Source organism: Lepidochelys olivacea, assembly GCF_965140295.1.
Source record: "Lepidochelys olivacea isolate rLepOli2 genome assembly, chromosome: 25".
NCBI classification, from domain to species: domain Eukaryota; kingdom Metazoa; phylum Chordata; order Testudines; family Cheloniidae; genus Lepidochelys; species Lepidochelys olivacea.
This window is the reverse complement of record NC_140435.1, coordinates 16,904,535-16,923,214: the sequence shown is the minus strand read 5'-3', so window position 1 is coordinate 16,923,214 and position 18,680 is coordinate 16,904,535. Positions and strand designations below refer to the sequence as shown.

General features: G+C 39.8%; 1 protein-coding gene across 3 annotated transcripts in view; it reads left to right on the top strand.

Annotated features, from left to right (window-relative positions):
* Positions 1-18,349, top strand: part of GATAD2A (GATA zinc finger domain containing 2A) — a 90,920-nt gene extending 72,571 nt beyond the window's left edge. The window contains exons 5-13 of one of the 3 annotated variants that reach the window (XM_084614697.1): positions 303-432; positions 991-1,122; positions 2,731-2,820; positions 4,291-4,422; positions 5,637-5,825; positions 6,930-7,209; positions 11,544-11,833; positions 13,915-14,098; positions 14,982-18,349. In XM_084614697.1, coding sequence (XP_084470823.1) covers positions 303-432; positions 991-1,122; positions 2,731-2,820; positions 4,291-4,422; positions 5,637-5,825; positions 6,930-7,209; positions 11,544-11,833; positions 13,915-14,098; positions 14,982-15,112 — 1,558 coding nt within the window. In that variant the 3' untranslated portion in view covers positions 15,113-18,349. The remainder of the gene's footprint in view (positions 1-302; positions 433-990; positions 1,123-2,730; positions 2,821-4,290; positions 4,423-5,636; positions 5,826-6,929; positions 7,210-11,543; positions 11,834-13,914; positions 14,099-14,981) is intronic. The other 2 variants (XM_084614698.1, XM_084614699.1) reach the window with 2 other exon arrangements.
* Positions 18,350-18,680: the final 331 nt, after the last annotated feature.

Below are 18,680 nucleotides of genomic sequence, written 5' to 3'. Positions count from 1 at the left end.
TGTGACCCCATCCGCTGCTGGTGGTGTGATCCACATTTGTGGTCGTGACCCAATTTGATAACCACTGAATTAAGGCCTGTTCCTACTCTCATTATGGCTATTTATTGAGTAATCATGATTGTTGTCTTATGCTTACGGATGGAAATTGGAATCTGAGGGTGAACTCTGGTCTTGCATTGGATACTTAACACTTTTTTCACACTTGAGGCATTCAGGATTAATCTGTCAGTAACAGCTTAAAAAAAGTAACGTTCTTTGCTATGGGGAAAAGTTAAATGGCCTTGCTTTCTTTTGATTTACAGTGATCTAAAGAGAGAAAAGAGAGTCCCCTCACCTGATATTATAGTGTTATCAGACAATGAACCTTCGAGCCCTAGAATGAATGGTTTAACAAAAATAGCATTAAGAGAGACCAACACAGAGGCACTCATGGTGAGTCCACATTTTTTGATACACTAGAGGCTATGTTACTTAGAAATATTGAAACAGGCACTAATTATTCTGAGTTGCAGTTGGGACTACAGGATGTAAGATTCAGCAGATGTTTTCACCTTTTTCATATACAGCTTCATGCAGTTTGAGCTCTCGGGGCTTGAGGCTGTATTAAGGACTGAAGTCAGTCTGTCCGTTTGGGTTTCTACTCCTTACATCCTCTCCTCCCCTGGCCCCATAATTTTTCAGAGAAATATATGGAAACTTGTTAGCCACCCGTTCAGTATTTTAAAATAGCACAGTATTCCCTCTTCAGAAGTAGAAACTTTTTTTGTTTAAAGCAAAATGAGTTGTTAATTTTCTGAGTTTAGTAAAGGATGAATTTTAAAGCCTGCTTTTGCTTTGAGCTCTTTCTCAGCACTTAGTTTTTATGTCCACAGATTCCAGATGAATGCTGTTAGTCCCATTGAGTTATTCTGCTGTAGGTTGTTGTTACTTGTACTTTATCATCTTTTTTCCTTTCTACCCCACCCCCAAATATCTTAACTGGCCTTACAGAAGAGCAGCCCAGAGGAGCGTGAGAGAATGATTAAACAGCTAAAAGAAGAGTTACGGTTAGAAGAAGCAAAACTTGTTTTATTGAAAAAGCTGCGGCAGAGTCAAATACAGAAAGAGACCACTACTCAGAAGGTATTGATTTCCCCACAGATTTTTAACAACTTGTGTTTTTTGGTTTCTAAACACTGCCAGCATGGTTGTTGCCATAATTTGTGGTACCCTGTATAACTCTCAAATCGAATTGTACTGTAAAACTTCAGAATATCTCTTTAACAGAAAAAGCTATTTTCTCCAAACATTAAGTGAATTTCCTTGTTTCTCAAAACAATCCAGTCTGGCAGTCCAACAACAGTAAAAGTAAAGGCCTTTTAAAATCTATTCTTCCTCTCTACAAAATGGGTAGTATATACAGAGAATGCACTTTAAAAGTTCATTCTAGTTCCAGTGGTATTCCCCATTTTAAATACAGAAGTTATCTTTTGGAATCTTTGTATTCAGAATACTTATTTAAATTAACCTTTTCAAAGGTGGTATCCTTTCCACTGACTTTGAATATGCATTTGTAGTGTAAGAGCTTTGCAGTATATCCCTTCTTAAAATTATATACAATAGTTTACCAGAACTTTGCTGTTGAATATATGGCTCTTCCCTAGTGCATCATGTCCTCTTAGTCTTCGTGTTTTCGCTGTTTTTAGTTTTCCTGATAAAACACTGTAAAACTGTCCATTAATCAGTTTTATGCTTTTTAATTTGAAGACATGTTGACAGTTTAAGCATCTGTGTGAATATTGTGCACTTAAAATCCTTAAAAAACAAATAATCCAAATCCTTAATAGAATATTTTCCCGCATTAATATCACCAAAATACTTTTGAAAGGTATGAACATCTAAGAGTCACAAACACACAGAACCAGTAGCAAAGTGCTGTATCCCTTACTCTGCTTTAGATGTTACTGATAAACCCATGCAAGGGAAACTCAAAATTCTGAATTCTAGTCTTGGCAGATGAATAGTTGAAAATCATTTCCTGTTTAACTTTACTTTAAAATTTGTGTAACTTTATGGATCTTAACAGTTTTTGTACATATTTAAATGCATTTCAGCTCACATTGGAGGTGGGAAAGGAGAACTGTTTTATTTCCCTGACTTTTTTGTGATATTTTTCTTTTGGAGTCCTTTGTTTTTAAACTCACATTTTTGTTCACTGAAACCAATTAGATGTGTTGGGTACATGCATTACATAATCTGCTGCTGAACACTCATGAAGTGAACTTTGGATATTGAATTGACTAAGTAGAATGGAACAACGCATTTTTAGAATGCTTTCTTAATATCCCGATTAGTTTTTGGGTAACAGTCCTTAACAATTAATGACGTTTGCCCATGCATTGGGGACTGAATTAGGTTGTATATTGAGACCTATTTAATTTTTAAATAGCTCATTTTAAAATGTATTGTAAATTACTAAACTGTTTTTATATAATTACTTTTAAAGACGTTACAAAGGGGTGTGTGTGTGTGTGTGTGTGTGTGTGTGTGTGTGTACACGAGTAAGAATGAATGAATCCCTTATCTATACTTGAACGCTAATTTAGGGATTTAAACATGCCAGTTAGACTGTGAGTGTGTGAGAGAGAGATCATTGAGTTATAAGGAAGCAAATATTTTTATTTTCCTTCATTGCTCCAATTCTGCTCATACCCTCTCACGGGTCTGTCTTTCTGGTTTTTTCTCTTACAGCCTCCTGGTTCCTCTGGGAGTGCTGTGGCCACCCCTCCCCCATTGGTGCGGGGAACACAGAATGTTCCTTCTGGCAAACCATCCCTTCAGGTTAGCATGGGGGCCTCAGATGTTGCCAGGTTTGGGGCACGCAGTGGAAATGAAAGTGCATAGTAATAGGAGGGATAATTTTCAATATAGATCTAGCAAAGTTGCTCCATATATTGCTGGGTGGAGACATAGTAATATGTTGATGACATCTCTCCTACTTCTAATCTTAATAAACATTCCAGCAAAGTTGTACAGTAGCAGGTAATGAACACAAAAAGCATCCTGCAAGTTTTATTTCACAGGACTGGATGTCTAGAGTCTGGTTAGTTGTCACAAAAAGAGTTTGGTTCCAAGTGGCATTCTTTTTATTGATTAAACCAGTGCTAACCCCATGAATCCAGTTACAATAAGCTTTTAAGACTGGGAGTGGGGGAGAAAACCCCTATAATAATATCTTCCAGTGGCTGATTTTTAGTCAAATTCCAAGTGCACTTTCCTGACTGATTTAGGGCCTGATAAGATAAGAGGTGCTGAAAGAGCCTTTGGCCAAAGAGCACGCTGCTTAATTTTGCTGTGAAACTATCCTACCATCATAAGCAAGTTTCAGGGCACTAGAATAAAATGATCAACTCAAAGGTTGACAGATTCTTTATTTCTATTGCACAGAGAGACAGCTGCCCTCACTAAAGACAGCATTTTAGGAGGAACTTGCACCACAAATGAAATTTTCAAGTAACAAAGACAGTGGAAATTTTTTCAGTCATGGAAGGCATATAGTCTAGTGGTTAGAGTCAGGACTCCTGGGTTCTGTTGCTGTTCTGTCTCTTACTTGCTGTACGAATTTGGGGCAAGTTACTTTACCTCTCTCTATCTGTTTAACTGTAAAATTGCAATAATTCCTGAATTTTGCAAAGTTTATTTAATGTTTGTAAAGCATTTCTTGAATTCTTGAATGAAAAGTACAATATAAGTGAACATTAGCTTCCCCTATGCCCTTCAAAGTATGAAGTTTTATTACTTACTATAAATAGTGAAAGGGGAAGCTCCAGTGCATTTGTGAGAACCTTAACTCATGAACAGTGGCCAATTTTTGGCTTCTCTAAGTGAACAGATACCCAGATGTATAAAGCTGTATTTCATGTAGTAAAAAGTTATCCACCCTAGAATGGATACCCTATTATAATTGAAATCTTTGTTTTTCTCACTGAAGCAGTTTTGAATAATGAACCTCTGTGCCTTTATGTTCAGTGTAAGGTCTGAGACTCGCCTATAGCGTTCCCTCAATACCAAAAACAGCTCAGCAGATAGACAAATTAAGGCAAGTAAAGAGGAGAGAGAGGAAGTAGAAAAAAGAAAAATTTCTTTGGGTATTCACAAGGAAGGCATGGCATGGCAGTGCAGTGTTTGCAAATGACGTAGGCATACAGTCAAATACCACTGTGAGAAACTAAATATAAACATCTATATAGATAAGCATGTTCTGTTTTTCTAAAAAATAAATTTAAAAGTAAATGCTCCTCTGTTTTGTAGACCTCTTCTTCACGTATACCGGGCACTGTTATTCCCCCTCCATTGGTCCGTGGAGGGCAACAAGCATCTTCAAAACTGGGATCTCAGCAGAATACACAGATAGTAATGCCACCTCTTGTCAGAGGAGCACAGGTAAGAATTGGTGTGGTGGAAGGTCTCCCTCACCGCATCAGGTATGTTCTTTCTTTCCATTCCCCGCAGGGCTTAGGGGATTGTCTCATGAATTCTCTCCACTTTTACATTCCAACTTCAAGGCTCTGAGTCATGATCACCATTCTCCTTACCCAAGAGGGTGGGATAAGGTTCTTGTAAGACCCCCTCCTTAATAGACTGGATGCATTACTGTTGCGTGTTGCAAGGTCCTTCCAATGTGTGCTGACTAAATGCACTGTCACTCCTAAGAGACTTATGCTGAGGACTAATCCAGGTCTCCTATGGTGATGCAGAGTACTACTATTAGGCAAGCTTTACCCAGCAGATCAATGTAGAAGACTTAATCCTACTGTGTTTTTGGTTCTTAAAACATTTTTCTACTTACTTTTCCTGTTTTATCAGTTTCACCTCTGATGTATGTTTTAATCTCTCTCAATGCCTTCATTGTCAAATTGACTGACGGGCTGCTAGAATGAGACAGCAAACTGGAGAACGGAAAATGCTGTGAAGGTGTCTTGTTTTTAAGCCCTTTTGTCGTCTATGAGGGGAAAGTAGTGGTTGCACCAAAGAAGCAAGGTGGGGAGGGGAGAGAGTTGCCTCCAGTGGATCTTACTGAATTTACGTGATCACTGTGTGATCCAGGGAAACTTTTATCTCGCTCAGTGCAGATTTATTTTGCAGTCATGGGGCTACTTTTTTTTTTTTTTTAACTAAACCATCTGTGCCTGCTGGATGGCTAATGTTAAGAAAGAAGGTATGGCACCTGGGATTTAGTTTCCTTTCAGTCCTGATTAATATGCAAAAAACTTGTTCACTCTAAAGTAGAATAGCTGCACTAATAATCTTAAAATTTAAACAGACTATTAGGAGCTATACATTTTTGAAAAGAACTGTTGACTTCAAAACTTAAGCCAAAAATCTAACCATTTTGGCCTTGATCAACACAATGGTCTGAAGCTAAGCATCTTTTCTAATGTTGCATTCTATGTTGCTTCTCTGGGAATGCATTTACAGTCAAAATGAAGCTGCGGCTTTTGACAATGATGTTAATGTTGTTGTGTTGTGTTTTTGTTTTTTGTTCCCTGACTTGCATCATTTCCATCACATCATTTCATCCTACCTCACCTCTCACGCACTGTTTTCCACTTTCTCTAACACTCTCCATCCCATCCTTCATGGAACCATTGCATCAGCCCATCTCTGTTTCTCCCCAGCAAATCCACAACATCCGACAGCACTCCAGCACGGGGCCACCTCCACTGCTTCTGGCACCACGGGCATCCGTCCCCAGTGTACAGATTCAGGGACAGAGAATTATACAACAGGGTTTAATCCGCATTGCCAATGTTCCCAATACCAGCCTGCTTGTCAATATACCACAGGTGAGATCCAAAAGATACAGAACACTATTCACTTCTGTTCTTTTGAGACTAAATACAATTACTGATTTGTCCAGTTGCTACATCTCATTACTCTGTTTGCAGTCTTCTCTCCTAACTGATGTAAGTGGTTATTATTGTTACTACACCGCTCTTTGTTCTTTGCTTGCAGGCAGTATCTTTATTCAAAGTTTGCAAAAGCTCTAGATAATATATGCACATACGAGGGAAAAGAACAGTCCATATGAATTTGTTCATTCCCAATAAAAATCTATTCATTTAAGTTAATTTAAAATGCATTTAACTTTTGACACTGTAAATTTTAATTGACTTTTTTGTATTGTCTCTGAGAAGACAGAGGAAATATGTAACGTCCTGGGGTATGACACAACAAGACTTGGAAGGAACATAAATGTTGTGGACAAATTTTGGGCCTCAGCTACTATACTGGGCATGTTTAGTTGGAAATGTTACCCAGAATCAGTTTTAGTTTCTCTTCTCTTCCTTCCTTCTACCCCCTTCTCTCTTCTAAGGAAGCATTTTCTCACATAAATAAAATAACCACTATTTAAGCAGAACCCAAAATGCACAGTGCATTTCTGTTAGTGAACCAGTGACGGAGACAAAAGCAAACTATTGGCTTATGATTCATAATCTATGCAGGGAAAAGTCAGCATTTGTCATATCAAAAAGGACAAAATATTAAGGGGAAGTACTGTAAATGGCCTTTTCAAGCTTCTAAGAATACACTGCAAAAAATGGTCAATGAGCAAAAGTTAAGAACTCTGGAAAAGTATTTGCTAGGACTAGATGCCTGGTAATGGAATGCCTAGTATTGCACTTATAGGTGACCCATTTATATCAAGGGCACAAGTCATAGCCCACAGAATAGACGTCAGGGTATGTGAAATTAGTTTTTTGGTGAGAGGTGGCTTAATCCAGTTCCAAATAGTTTTTGTGATGTGGACGCTGGTCTACTATCACAATTGATACTAGTTGGCTCTTCGTTGGTTATCTCTGAGAGGACAAGATTAGAATGGGCTATAGGGATTAAACTATCAAGGCAGTTGTATTCTGATCAATAACCATGTTTGTATTTTCTTTAAGGCCTCACCTACTTCAATAAAAGGTACAACAGTGACATCAGCTCAGGCTAATGCTACTACTACCAGTGTTGCTTCTATAGTGAACTCCAGTGAATCCCCAGCCAGCCGGCAAGCTGCTGCCAAACTTGCACTGCGCAAGCAGCTGGAGAAGACGCTACTGGAGATCCCACCTCCTAAACCACCTGCACCAGAGATGAATTTCCTGCCAAGTGCAGCCAATAACGAATTCATTTACCTGGTTGGTTTGGAGGAAGTAGTGCAGAACTTGCTAGAAACTCAAGGTAAGATAGTACCAGATAATTTAGGCTTGCTTATTGAGGGCTTTAAAATATGCTAGACTCGTTAATATAAGTACATTGATTTCAAGTGCTGTGACTTCTCTCACCACCCTCGCCTGTTTTAGAAGCAGCCTGAGTTAGTGTTGAGAGCATGCAACTTAGTCTTAGTTCAGTCACTGATACCATGTGGATTTCTCCAAATTGCTCAATCTCTTCCTTAATTTCTTCATCTTAAAAATGGAAATAATACATACCTTCCTCAAAGAGGTGGTGGTTTTGCACAGCAGTTTTAAATGCAAAGTGCAGCAGAAGTACTCAATTTATTTCTTTAATATTCTTGGTTTATGTGGTGGAGGATGCCTCCTTAGCCTCAGGGAAAAGAGACGGTGCTGGCCCTTCCTTATCTCCTAAGAAGAGTTTGAGTAGTAATGCCTTTTAATCATGGCTGTCTCAGAAGAAATATTTTGGGTTCTCCCACAGTAGTTAAGTAAACTGCGAACAAAAATGTAATATTGGTTTCAGTAATCTCTGTGGCTTTCAAATTTGTGTTCTCTAATTCTGGACTTTCTAGAAGCCCACGATCATCCTGGATTCTTGGGTGCTGGATACTGATTGTAAGAACTTTTTTTCTCTAGAACAGCAGTTCTCAAATTGTGGATCGGGACCCCAAAGTGGGTCGCAACAACATTTTAATGGGGTCACCAGGGCTGGCTTAGACTTGCTGGGGTCTGGGGTGGAAGCCGAAGCCCAAGCGGTTCAGCCCTGGACACTGGGGCTCAGGTTACACGCTTCCTGTCTGGGGCTGAAGCCTTTAGGCAGCGGTGTGGCTTGGGTGGGCTCAGGCTTCAGTTCTCTCCCTGCAGCCCCTCCTGGGGTCGTATAGTAATTTTTGTTGTCAGAAGGGGGTCGTGGTACAATGAAATTTGAGAACCCCTGCTCTAGAAAGCTTCCTTGCCCTTATCTTCAATTCTCTGTGGCCCTCCTCAGAGAATCTTACTGGGTAGAGGACGTGTTTCAGAATAATATTCTGGTGTGGACATTACCTGGAAATCTCAGTGGGTTTCTATCCCAACTTGTTCCTAAAAGCAAAGAGTATTTGCATTTCCAAATTAACCGAATTTGTGTAATTGAAAAAGCTTTAATTTGCTTGCTGGAGATGAAGGAAGTTGACCTCCACGTTCAACGTGACCTAGATCTGATCATTTTGTTTTGCAATGGAGCTTTAAGTATGAGGACTGTAGTTAAGACTTGGCTAGACAACAAAGATTTCTACACAGGTAACCTCTGAAGTTATAACCTTGAAGACCCATAGATCTGCCTCCTGTTCCTTTGGAAGGTGTTTTTTTTTTTTATTCAACCACCTATTCAATTTCACATTGGGTCATTGACTCTGAGGCTTTTAGGCAGTGCTTGCACAGTAAAGTAAAAACCACCCCAAGAACAAACTCACTGTTCCAGTCAGTGGTGGTAGAGTGGACACCACACACCATGCTGCCTCACTAGTTTGTTATAAATTTGACCTGGAGGCAACCATCTCTTAAAACACAATAAGAAAGTGGTTCACTTTCTATTGCCTGTTCAGTCTTTGGCCTCGGAGACTGAATAAGCCAATAAGACTGCAGTTTATGATGATTGATTTCATGTGGGGGCAGAGAGGTGACTTGAATACTTGTGACTACTAGAACTGTGCTTAAAAGTGACTCCCTTCACATGGATCTGATTTCAATTGGCTGCTTTGTGTCTAATCCAGAGCCATCAAATCCACCCCCAAAGTACAGCTGGCTTTCCTTGGGAATTGTGACCCTCTTACTATTCTCTCCTCCTAGCAGGTTAGTCATGCTAGTCACAAGTGGGTTATTAGTATGTCGCTAGGTGGGCTCAGCTTCTGTAAGGTTCTTTTCCCTAAAGATCCATTGCCACACTTCAGTAAAGTTTAAAAATATACTTTTTTAAATCAATATTTAGGTATGAATAGCTTTCACCCTTACTAATAATCTTGTGTCTCTTACCTAATCCATTCACTGATGTCACAATCCATCTTCCTCCTGGAAACCATTCTTTTGCTGTTAATCCTAGCTTGTGGGGACTTGGGCAGGATAGACTCATAGATATTAAGGTCAGAAGGGACCATTATGATCATCTAGGCTGACCTCCTGCACAACACAGGCCACAGAATCTCACCCACCCACTCCTGCGATAAACCTGTCACCTATGTCTGAGCTATTGAAGTCCTCAAATAATAGTTTAAAGACTTCAAGGTGCAGAGAATCGTCCAGCAAGTGACCCATGCCCCATGCTGCAGGGGAAGGTGAAAAACCCCCAGGGCCTCTGCCAATCTGCCCTGGAGGAAAATTACTTCCCGACCCCAAATATGGCAATCAGCTAAACCCTGAGCATGTGGGGAAGACTCACCAACCAGATATCCAGGAAAGAATTCTCTGTAGTAACTCAGATCCCACCCCATCTAACATCCCATCACAGGCCATTGGGCCTATTTACCACTAATAGTCAAAGATCAATTAATTGCCAAAATCATACCATCTCCTCCATAAACTTATTGAGCTTAATCTTGAAGCCAGATAGGTCTTTTGCCCCCACTGCTTCCCTTGGAAGGCTGTTCTAGAACTTTACTCCTCTGATGGTTAGAAATCTTCGTCTAATTTAAAGTCTAAACTTCCTGATGGCCAGTTTATATCAGTTTGTTCTTGTGTCCACATTGGTACTGAGCTTAAATAATTCCTCTCCCTCCCTGGTATTTATCCCTCTGGTATATTTATAGAGAGCAGTCATATCTCCCCTCAGCCTTCTTTTGCTTAGGCTAAACAAGCAAAGCTCCTTGAGTCTCCTTTCATAAGACAGGGTGATGAGACATTAGGAAGGTCTTATGTAGACACACATTGGTAACCGAGAGAGATGGGAAAAGACATGCAGAAAACAAATGTTTAAAGAGGTTTTGCTTATACAAGTGTTTTTAAAGAATGAGGAAGGGAGAATACTTTTTAAAAGGCATTTACTTTGTATTATGAGACTTTATACAGGTCATCATAGCTAACTTCTGCATACAATATAACCCCATTTAGTTAACTTCAGGTTAACTAAATATTGGTCATGTCCATTTGACAGCAATGCTTCCCATCTAAACCCTGGGTTTTTTATGAAGACTTCAGATGTCTGAAACCCTTCAGAAAATTGAGGTTGTACTATATGGGCTTCAAGAATCCGCGTGTGTGTACTACCTGTTGGTTTGTTTCTTGGGGGGGGGGGGGGGGATGACCATTTTTAACCCATGCATAATCTTTCATGATGATCCTGTGAGGTTATTGTCAAATGTTGTTGTATATGTGGTTTAGTCAATTGTTTGGATATTGAGAACAATTGTAAATAACCTTAAATAGACGGTTTTCATGCCATAGACTTGACAGGTCCCTGTCTAGAATAGGTTAGACCTATTGCAACAAAGGATGACAGTAATGCAGAGGGTAGGACCAAGATCATGATTTATATACGCATTTTGGTAATTAGACTATTTTTAAAAAAAAATTTTATACTAATATTGGTGGACAGGGTCTAGAATGAAGACTGGAGTGTCCCTCAGTTTAAAAAAGAGATGAAAGATGTATTGCCAACCGAACAAAACTGTCCAGATGTGCAAAATAGCCATGTGACTTTATAAATGTAGCTCTTATCCTTCCTTAACCCTTTCTCTCATCTTTATTTTTTAATGATCATACTTATTTTGTCATGTCAAAAAATTAGACGTTTGTTTCCTTGCCACAAGGACTATATTGCCTTTCAAGTGTCTAATATACTTTGGGGCAGTTTAAAATAGTAATTTTTGGCTTTCACTTTAGCAGTAGGAAAGGAGGGAGGGCACAAAGTGAGGAAAATTTACTTCACAGATAAGGATTTAGAAACCAGAAGCATAAAGCCATAGTAGTTGCTGGCCAGTAATGATACTTTTAGAAGTCTGAATACAAGGGTAAGGGAAGAATTACACGCCAGTATTTTCTTGCAAAAATCTTCTGATCTAGTTTTTGTGAGGAGCGGGCTTTATTTAACTCCCATGGCTCTGGGATGGTGTGTGGCTCCACTATGTATTCTTTAGGTAGTCTGCTTTGTTAAGTAACTCCTTGTTGCCAAGATTCAGACTTGCTTGATGCACAGATAAAAATTGGTTAAAATTATTACTAAGAGTAGTAAATGAAACTGTGTGTGAGGATAAAAAGGATAAAATAGGAACATAAACGGACACCCACTTGGAGTGATGGGAGCTTGTGAACAAAAGCATAGACTCTTTAGAACCTGCAGTGGTGAGCTAACCTGGTTGCATTCCACAGGTAAAGTTTCAGTCACAGCCTCATCTCAGGAGCCCTATATGTGTGCTCAATGTAAGACTGACTTCACTTGCCGCTGGAGGGAAGAGAAGAATGGAACCATTATGTGTGAAACCTGTATGACATCAAATCAGAAAAAGGCCCTCAAGGCTGAGCACACTAATCGGCTGAAGGCTGCCTTTGTGAAAGCACTGCAGCAAGAGCAGGAGATCGAGCAGCGGATACTGCAACAGACTGCTTCTCCTGCACAGACCAAGTCAGAACCTGTAGTCCAGCACCACTCACTCAAGCAGGTAGGAATCCTTCAGTACTAAATTAGCCATTGCAGATAATCGAGCAAGGCTTCCTCTGCTGTACATGCCCATTGTGCTCCTGCCATACGTTTTAAAAGCCCATGCACTTGTTTTGCACCACACACAGGTGTGAAAGTTGATACAAGAAGAGCTTGTTGTATAAGCTCTGAAGCGTATTTTGAATTAAGTTTTTGGCTGCCCTGTTAATACTCCAGTGTGCTATGGTAAGGGAATCCTAAGGTTGAGATGTGAGCTCTGCTCCTAAAGTAGCAGAGAACAAACACTTACTTCTGGAGAGGCATCATGGGGAGACACTTGCACTGTTTCAAAAACCACCTCTGGCAGATTGAGGAGGAACACTGATGAATCTGAAGAGTCACATCCAGCTCTTATTAAGAAATAAGGGCATAAGCCTGCATATTCAAAGGGGAAGGGTGCCCCCAGCACTCCAGGGAAGGAGAGAAGGTTTTTATCAACACTGGTGTGTTACGCCACCTTCTGGTAGCCACCAAATAGCATGTGTCCTTGGCTGTAACACCAGTGGGAGGGCCCAGTGACAGAGGTCATAGAGCCATTGCTGTAATGCTTGGAAGAGCTCCATTTTTAGATATTGACTGAAATGTTAAAGAACTCATGGTTGTTTAGGCAGGAGGTTGGGTATCAACAGGACACTTAAATTCTAATTTTAGTTAAAATATTTCAATTTCAAAGACCGCTCTTCTCACCTTGTTTCAACTGAACTGCTCCCACGTAAACTCCAGAATCCCACGCTAAGGAGCACGTTTGGGACAGCATTCTTTTAAAACCACAACCAAGCTCTCTGCCATCCTATAACTTGGTACAGATCAGATACATTCCAGTGACCCTGTGTAGATTTGTAATAGCAATTAATGAAAGAATAAAAGAGCAGCAAAACTATTACAGGCAAAAACTTGTACAAAATAATAAACTGTTGATTAGCTCACTTATGGCTTGATTACTACTTAAAATCAATATCACTGGTAAAATGAGTCCATTTGTTGTTCTCAGGGTGTTATTTTGGAAGGGGAGGTGGCAAGAGGAGCAGAATAACTCTGCTCTGTGTGACACTGTAGAGCCAAAAAAGAATTGGATAAGTTCATGGAGGATAGGTCCATCAGTGGCTATTAGCCAAGATGGTCAGGGACACAATCCCATGCTCTGGGTGACCCTAAGCTTCTGAGTGCCAGAAACTGGGACTGGATGATGGGATGGATCACTTGATGATTGACGTGTTCTGTTCATTCCCACTGAAGCATCTGGCACTGACCAGTTGGAATACAGGATGCTGAGCTAGATGGACCATTGGTCTTACCTAGTATGGCCGTTTTTGTGTTCTTGCGTTCTTGCACAGTTTGTAGCATATAAAAATGTCTTTAATTTTGGGTTTGTCTAAATCAAGGAAATTCTGCTTCAGTGCAAGTACATCAGTGTAGTTACTCGTAAAAATTTCCCTAATTTAGATCATCACAAATTTGATAGGAAACACTTAGAAACGTCGTATAGAGAGGTGTGAAAGGAACTCCTGATGCTGTGAGATGCAAGATCTCTGTTGTTGTGTAACCCGTGTCCATGCCAGAGGCTTGGGTTCAAATAGCAACTCTGATCATAAATGAAACTGAGTCACTTGGTTGTCTTCTAATCCCAGTCCCCACTTGTACACCTCACAAAAGCACCATGGAATTGGAACACTGCCAAGGAAGTCCAGAACTGGAATGGCAAGGGATGGATAATGTAGGTCAGACTTGCAGTGTGGTGGTGCTTCTGAGAGAGGAAGTTTACGCAGTACTTACCTTCTTTGCTGTTTCTGCTCAGTACGACTGCCTCACCTTTTATGTGCATTTCACTTTTAAAAGGTAAAAATAAGCTGGTTTTGACACCTAGAAAAGCCAGCTTTTATTTTGATTTAGAGATAAAGTTTGTGGCCAGTACCAGGTGTGGTAGGAGGAGGAAAGGAAGAAGAGAAATCCAGTAAAAGATTGTCATAGCTGTTGTCTTGCAAAATGTTCAGTACACAAATTTGCATTCCTGTGCCCTTCTAATTAATTCTTCTCTTGCACTAGACTAGCCAGCTGTCCCGAGGTCCCCCAGGAACCACCCGAGGAGTCTTGCATGCATTTAGTCAGTCACCCAAGTTGCAGAATGCATCCACTGCAGCAGCACTTGGTAGTAGGCCAGGTAAGCATGCTGAGAGACCTGTCAGCAAGAGCAATGCTACTACCTGGAAGAAGACCCCCATCACTACAGGTAGACTTTTTTTTCTGTGTGTTCTTTTCTTTGTAGTTGCTAGTTGCATTTTGTTGGCCAGCAACCTTAATTCTTTGTTACTCTTTGGCACCTCCTTGCATAAAGGGCAGTGGCCTGTTGCTCCACCGCCTCACACTTGGTACAGTTATTTACACCTGTCCAAAGTGGCTGTAAAGTTCTACTCTAGGAGAATGGTTGGTTGTGTTTTACCCTACGGTGTAAATGATTTTCCAAGGTGTAGGGCAATGAACGGGTCAGGCCCTGGGTATGCAGCTAATACTGTACTGTTAATATCAACAAAAATTTTGAAACAAACATCATCTGCCTCTACTGAAAGTGGGAAATAATAGATCTTTTGCTGTTGGAAAGGCTACAACACATACTTGTCAATGTGCTTCACAGAATATTTAACTGTTAAACTAGCATTTTAACCTTTTAGGTTAAAGGGTCTGAGACCTCACTTCTGTTATGTCTTCTGGTCTCTTCCTTTAAGCAGTATTTGGAATCCCCAGGAAAGAGATGCTGCTGCAGCAGCTAGCTCTCTGCTGGCTTTGTTTTTTCTGCCCCATATTGAAATCTTTTTATACCATTTAATTTAGAATTGAAATAATATTTGATTATTTGGTCAACTCAGATAGCTTAATGACAAGACTTTTAAACAATCAGGAAAGTTTTGCTACCATTTGTGCAGATGGTTGTGGAGACTTTTCCTTTTGAATGACTGACCTGTTCTGGGTGATGGTAGGGTGTGTTCATATTTTGAGAGCATCCATCCCCATAGTATCTGGGTGACATTTACTGAGCTGTATATTTTCCACTATTCTTGTCTCACAGTCTAAGCATACTGTGACACTCACTTCTTTCTCTTTTTCTATTTTGTCAGGTGGGGCTCTAGCTTTTGTCAACCCTAGTTTAGCTGTGCACAAGACTTCTTCAGCAGTAGACCGTCAACGTGAATATCTCCTGGATATGATTCCCCCACGATCCATCCCTCAATCTGCAACATGGAAATAATGCAGTGGAATGCCCAAGAGGAAGACTTACCTATTTCTGCCATTCTTTTTTAATACCACAATACAGTGGAATCTGCTTTAAACCCAGCTGGATTTGCCCAAGCTTTGTAGGAAGCAAGAAGATTGTTCCTCATCCCATTGAGTGCTGCTGTCCTTGCTATGAGAAAATGATACCAAGAGAGTGGAAACAGACTTGAGCTCATTTGGCTATTACATTCTTGTGATTGGCTCATGGTGAAGGCTGTCAGGAAGGGGGAGAAATTCTTATTTTTTTGGCTTTGTGTATTTAGGTGTTTGGGGGTGTTTTGTGGTCACCAGCACAAAGGAGGACTGAAAGGACTATCTGCCTTTGGTTTCTTTACTTTACGAGCTAGCTAGTCACCAAGCATAGAGTGTTCACTGGCAATCAAGGATGCACTTCCTTGTAAGAAAAATGGAATATGAACCCAGTGATAGCAGATGCATTTAGCAGGTTGAATTCATGTTTGCTTCTCCTCTTTCCCCCACCCCAGAAAGGCAATCTACAATTTATAATAATGAGCTAATGATAAATAAGCGCAAACTCAAATTCCAGTTGGTCGTGATTTCTAATGGACTGGTTGCTGCCCCAACAGTCCCAGCAGGTGGGAGGCAGTGTAGGCCTCTCACTTTCATTGGATTCTGTTAAATAGACTTTGTGGACACTTGATGGTGTAAACCCTGATGTTCTGAACAATAAACAGTACTTTGTTCAGTCTCTCTAATCCAGCACAGAGGCGTCGGCCCTTGCAAAAGTTCCCAGAGACTTTTTTTTGTTTTTTTTTGTTCTTTTGAGAAGTTGTATTCAAAAACTAGGAGCTCCAGAAGCTGTGTGTAATCGGGGAGGGTGAGGGGAGGGAGCAGAAGGATGAAAGGTAGGAGTCGGGCAACAGGTTCTTCCCTCTGTTATCAGTGGAGAAGCAATCCTTCCTAGTCCATGCTTTAGTGGTGTGATGACTGTACAAGCACATGTTGGGCATGCTTCAGGCAGTCCTGCCTAACCCTGATCCCTAGAATTCCATTCTTCCATGCTCCCCTCTATCACATCACTCCAATATTTCAGTTTTGGTAGAGCTTTAGGTAACCCTGCTTTAAGGACAGGATTCTGTGTGGTTTTAATATATTTTGGGATTACACGGATACGTTTAGAATCATTTGGGTTTGGTTTTTTTCACTTTATGTTGGTTACAAGTGGCAGAAATACATACCTTGCTACTTGTATTGCATATTGGTACTAAAACTAGTGCTGATATGAATTCTTTTCAAAGTTATAAATATATATATATATATAAAAAAAAAAAATAGAGGAAGGGGGAGTTACTATCCAGTTTCTACTTTGAATCTGGTATTTGTTTTCTTAGCAGCTTCAGTTAGATCCTTAATTTAAAACAGTTACTGTGTAGGGCATCCCTTTTCACATCCACCTATCACATTATGATAAGTTTATTTTAACCCCTCTTCTGTTGTGTGAATATCAATATTTAGATACATTTTTTTTAAACACCCAGTAGTATAGATGACCTAGTTTTGCAAAATGGTATTTTTTGCTGTATAAAGCCCTAGAATTTGTTTGACTTTTTTGTTTTGAATGTATTAAGAACTAGATGAGGATAAGAGGGGTTGTGGGTTTTTTTTTGTTTTGTTTTTTTTATTTTCATTCCAAGGTGTGGGGGGTTTTGTTTTGATGGGGTGGGGAGAAAGAAAGCGTGCATATTATTTTGCACAGTATGAAAGTATTTCAGTTCCTTGCATTTTTTTTGTTCCTGACAAATACCTGTCTTACACACTCGCAAATACAGTTGTCCATTTCTATTTAATGACCTGGGCGAAAATGCGTTTGAGTTTAAATCTCACTTCTCAAATTACAATCTTGTGCCCACAAATGGCTTTTTGGAAACCTAGGGTATGAACAACTTCTAAGGTCAAAAAGCGTGCCCTTCCTGATGTTGGGCAGCTGTAGTTTCGCCCAGTGCTGCAGAAGTGGGATGGAAGAAGGGGAAGAAGCAATAAAGTTGCTTGTTAAAAGCAATGTCAAAGCTGTTTTGGAGAGTGCCCATATCGGTATAGCAGCATTTAAAACTTTAATTTCAGTAGACAGGATAATGAGAACTCTCAAAGGCCAGAAGATTAAATAAAAATCAAAGCCTGCACATATTGCATCTTGTAGACTTTACCCCCCTCTACCATATTGTATCAGCATAATTTTGGACTTTCTCTTTCCCCTTAAAAGTAATATACTGAGGCCGAATTATTTTAGGAACACAGTGTAAAAGATTGATCAAAAACTCATTTTGTAGATATTATGCAGCATGGATCTAAAAACAGTTTTGACATCGTTTTTTATCTATTGTTCTTGGGATGTTGCAGGTAATTTAAAGATAATTATTGCATATGCTGTTTCTGAAAAGTTTGGCTAAAAATGCAGCAAGAAAAGATTCAAGTGGTGTACGTGGGTAGATTGGCTTACTCGGGCCGTAGGTTGAGAGGCATATATTCCGTTGAGCATGTGCTATACCTGGCCACTTAAAACTCTATACACTATCTTTAGAATAACTATTAAGATTTGCAACAAATCTTTCCAAATAACTTGCATTTCTCCTCCTTACCTGCCCCTTCCAGCCCTCCCACAATATATATAACAAAACAACACCTACATCTATTGTTCAACTTATGGGATGTTGTAAGAACAAAATCTTCAGTTTATTTTTACTACTGTCATGTTTGGAATTCCTGCCATCAGAAGGGCTATTTGTTTCTCCTACAGATCTGCCCAATGCAGTGTAGTTTGCTGACTCATTCTTACGGGCCTGGAAAGAGGTATCCCACACCCCAGTCCTCTTAAGTGAGGCATAATTTTACCTAAAGCTTCCTCTCCGAGCAAGAGATGATGTACAATTTGATAGTACAACATGCAAATTGATCTCCTTTAGGTGGTACATATTGCAACATGCCCCATATTCCATTCCCCCAACCCTGCATTGCTTTGCTGCAAATTGCCGCATGAGCTGGTTTGACATTGCTCAAATGCTGCTTGCTTCCCCCCTCTCCTGGGGAGAGGGTTAGAGCAGCGTTGGTTCTTGCAAGCCATATAACCTTTCTTTGAGACGTTGCAACTACGAGATTTTATAATACAGTAATAATGAAAATGACTAACTATTGTACTTAGATTTTAGCAACTTGTGAAATAAACCCCTGACTTTCATTTGAACCAGTGTTGAAATTTGGGAGCTGTGTGGTTTTTTAATTTTATTTTTTTATAACCTAATTTATTATCTGTTTGATTTTGGGCATTGACTAGATTCCTGTTTTCTGCCCAGAAACGTGAAAAGTGGCCTGGCTGACCCTTTTATTTTTATAGTGTAGAAGATTTTGACAGCTTTCCAGTTCATGTAAAGTTTGACTTGCTAACTTTTTTGTATTGTAGGGATTCCTGTAAATGGCATTCCAGCTGTAATACTGAGGAGGGTTCTTTTTGGTTAATCTTAAATTCTGGATAGCCTTGTTTTGTTTTCTATAGATATTTTTGATCATTATTTTAGGAACCATTCAGT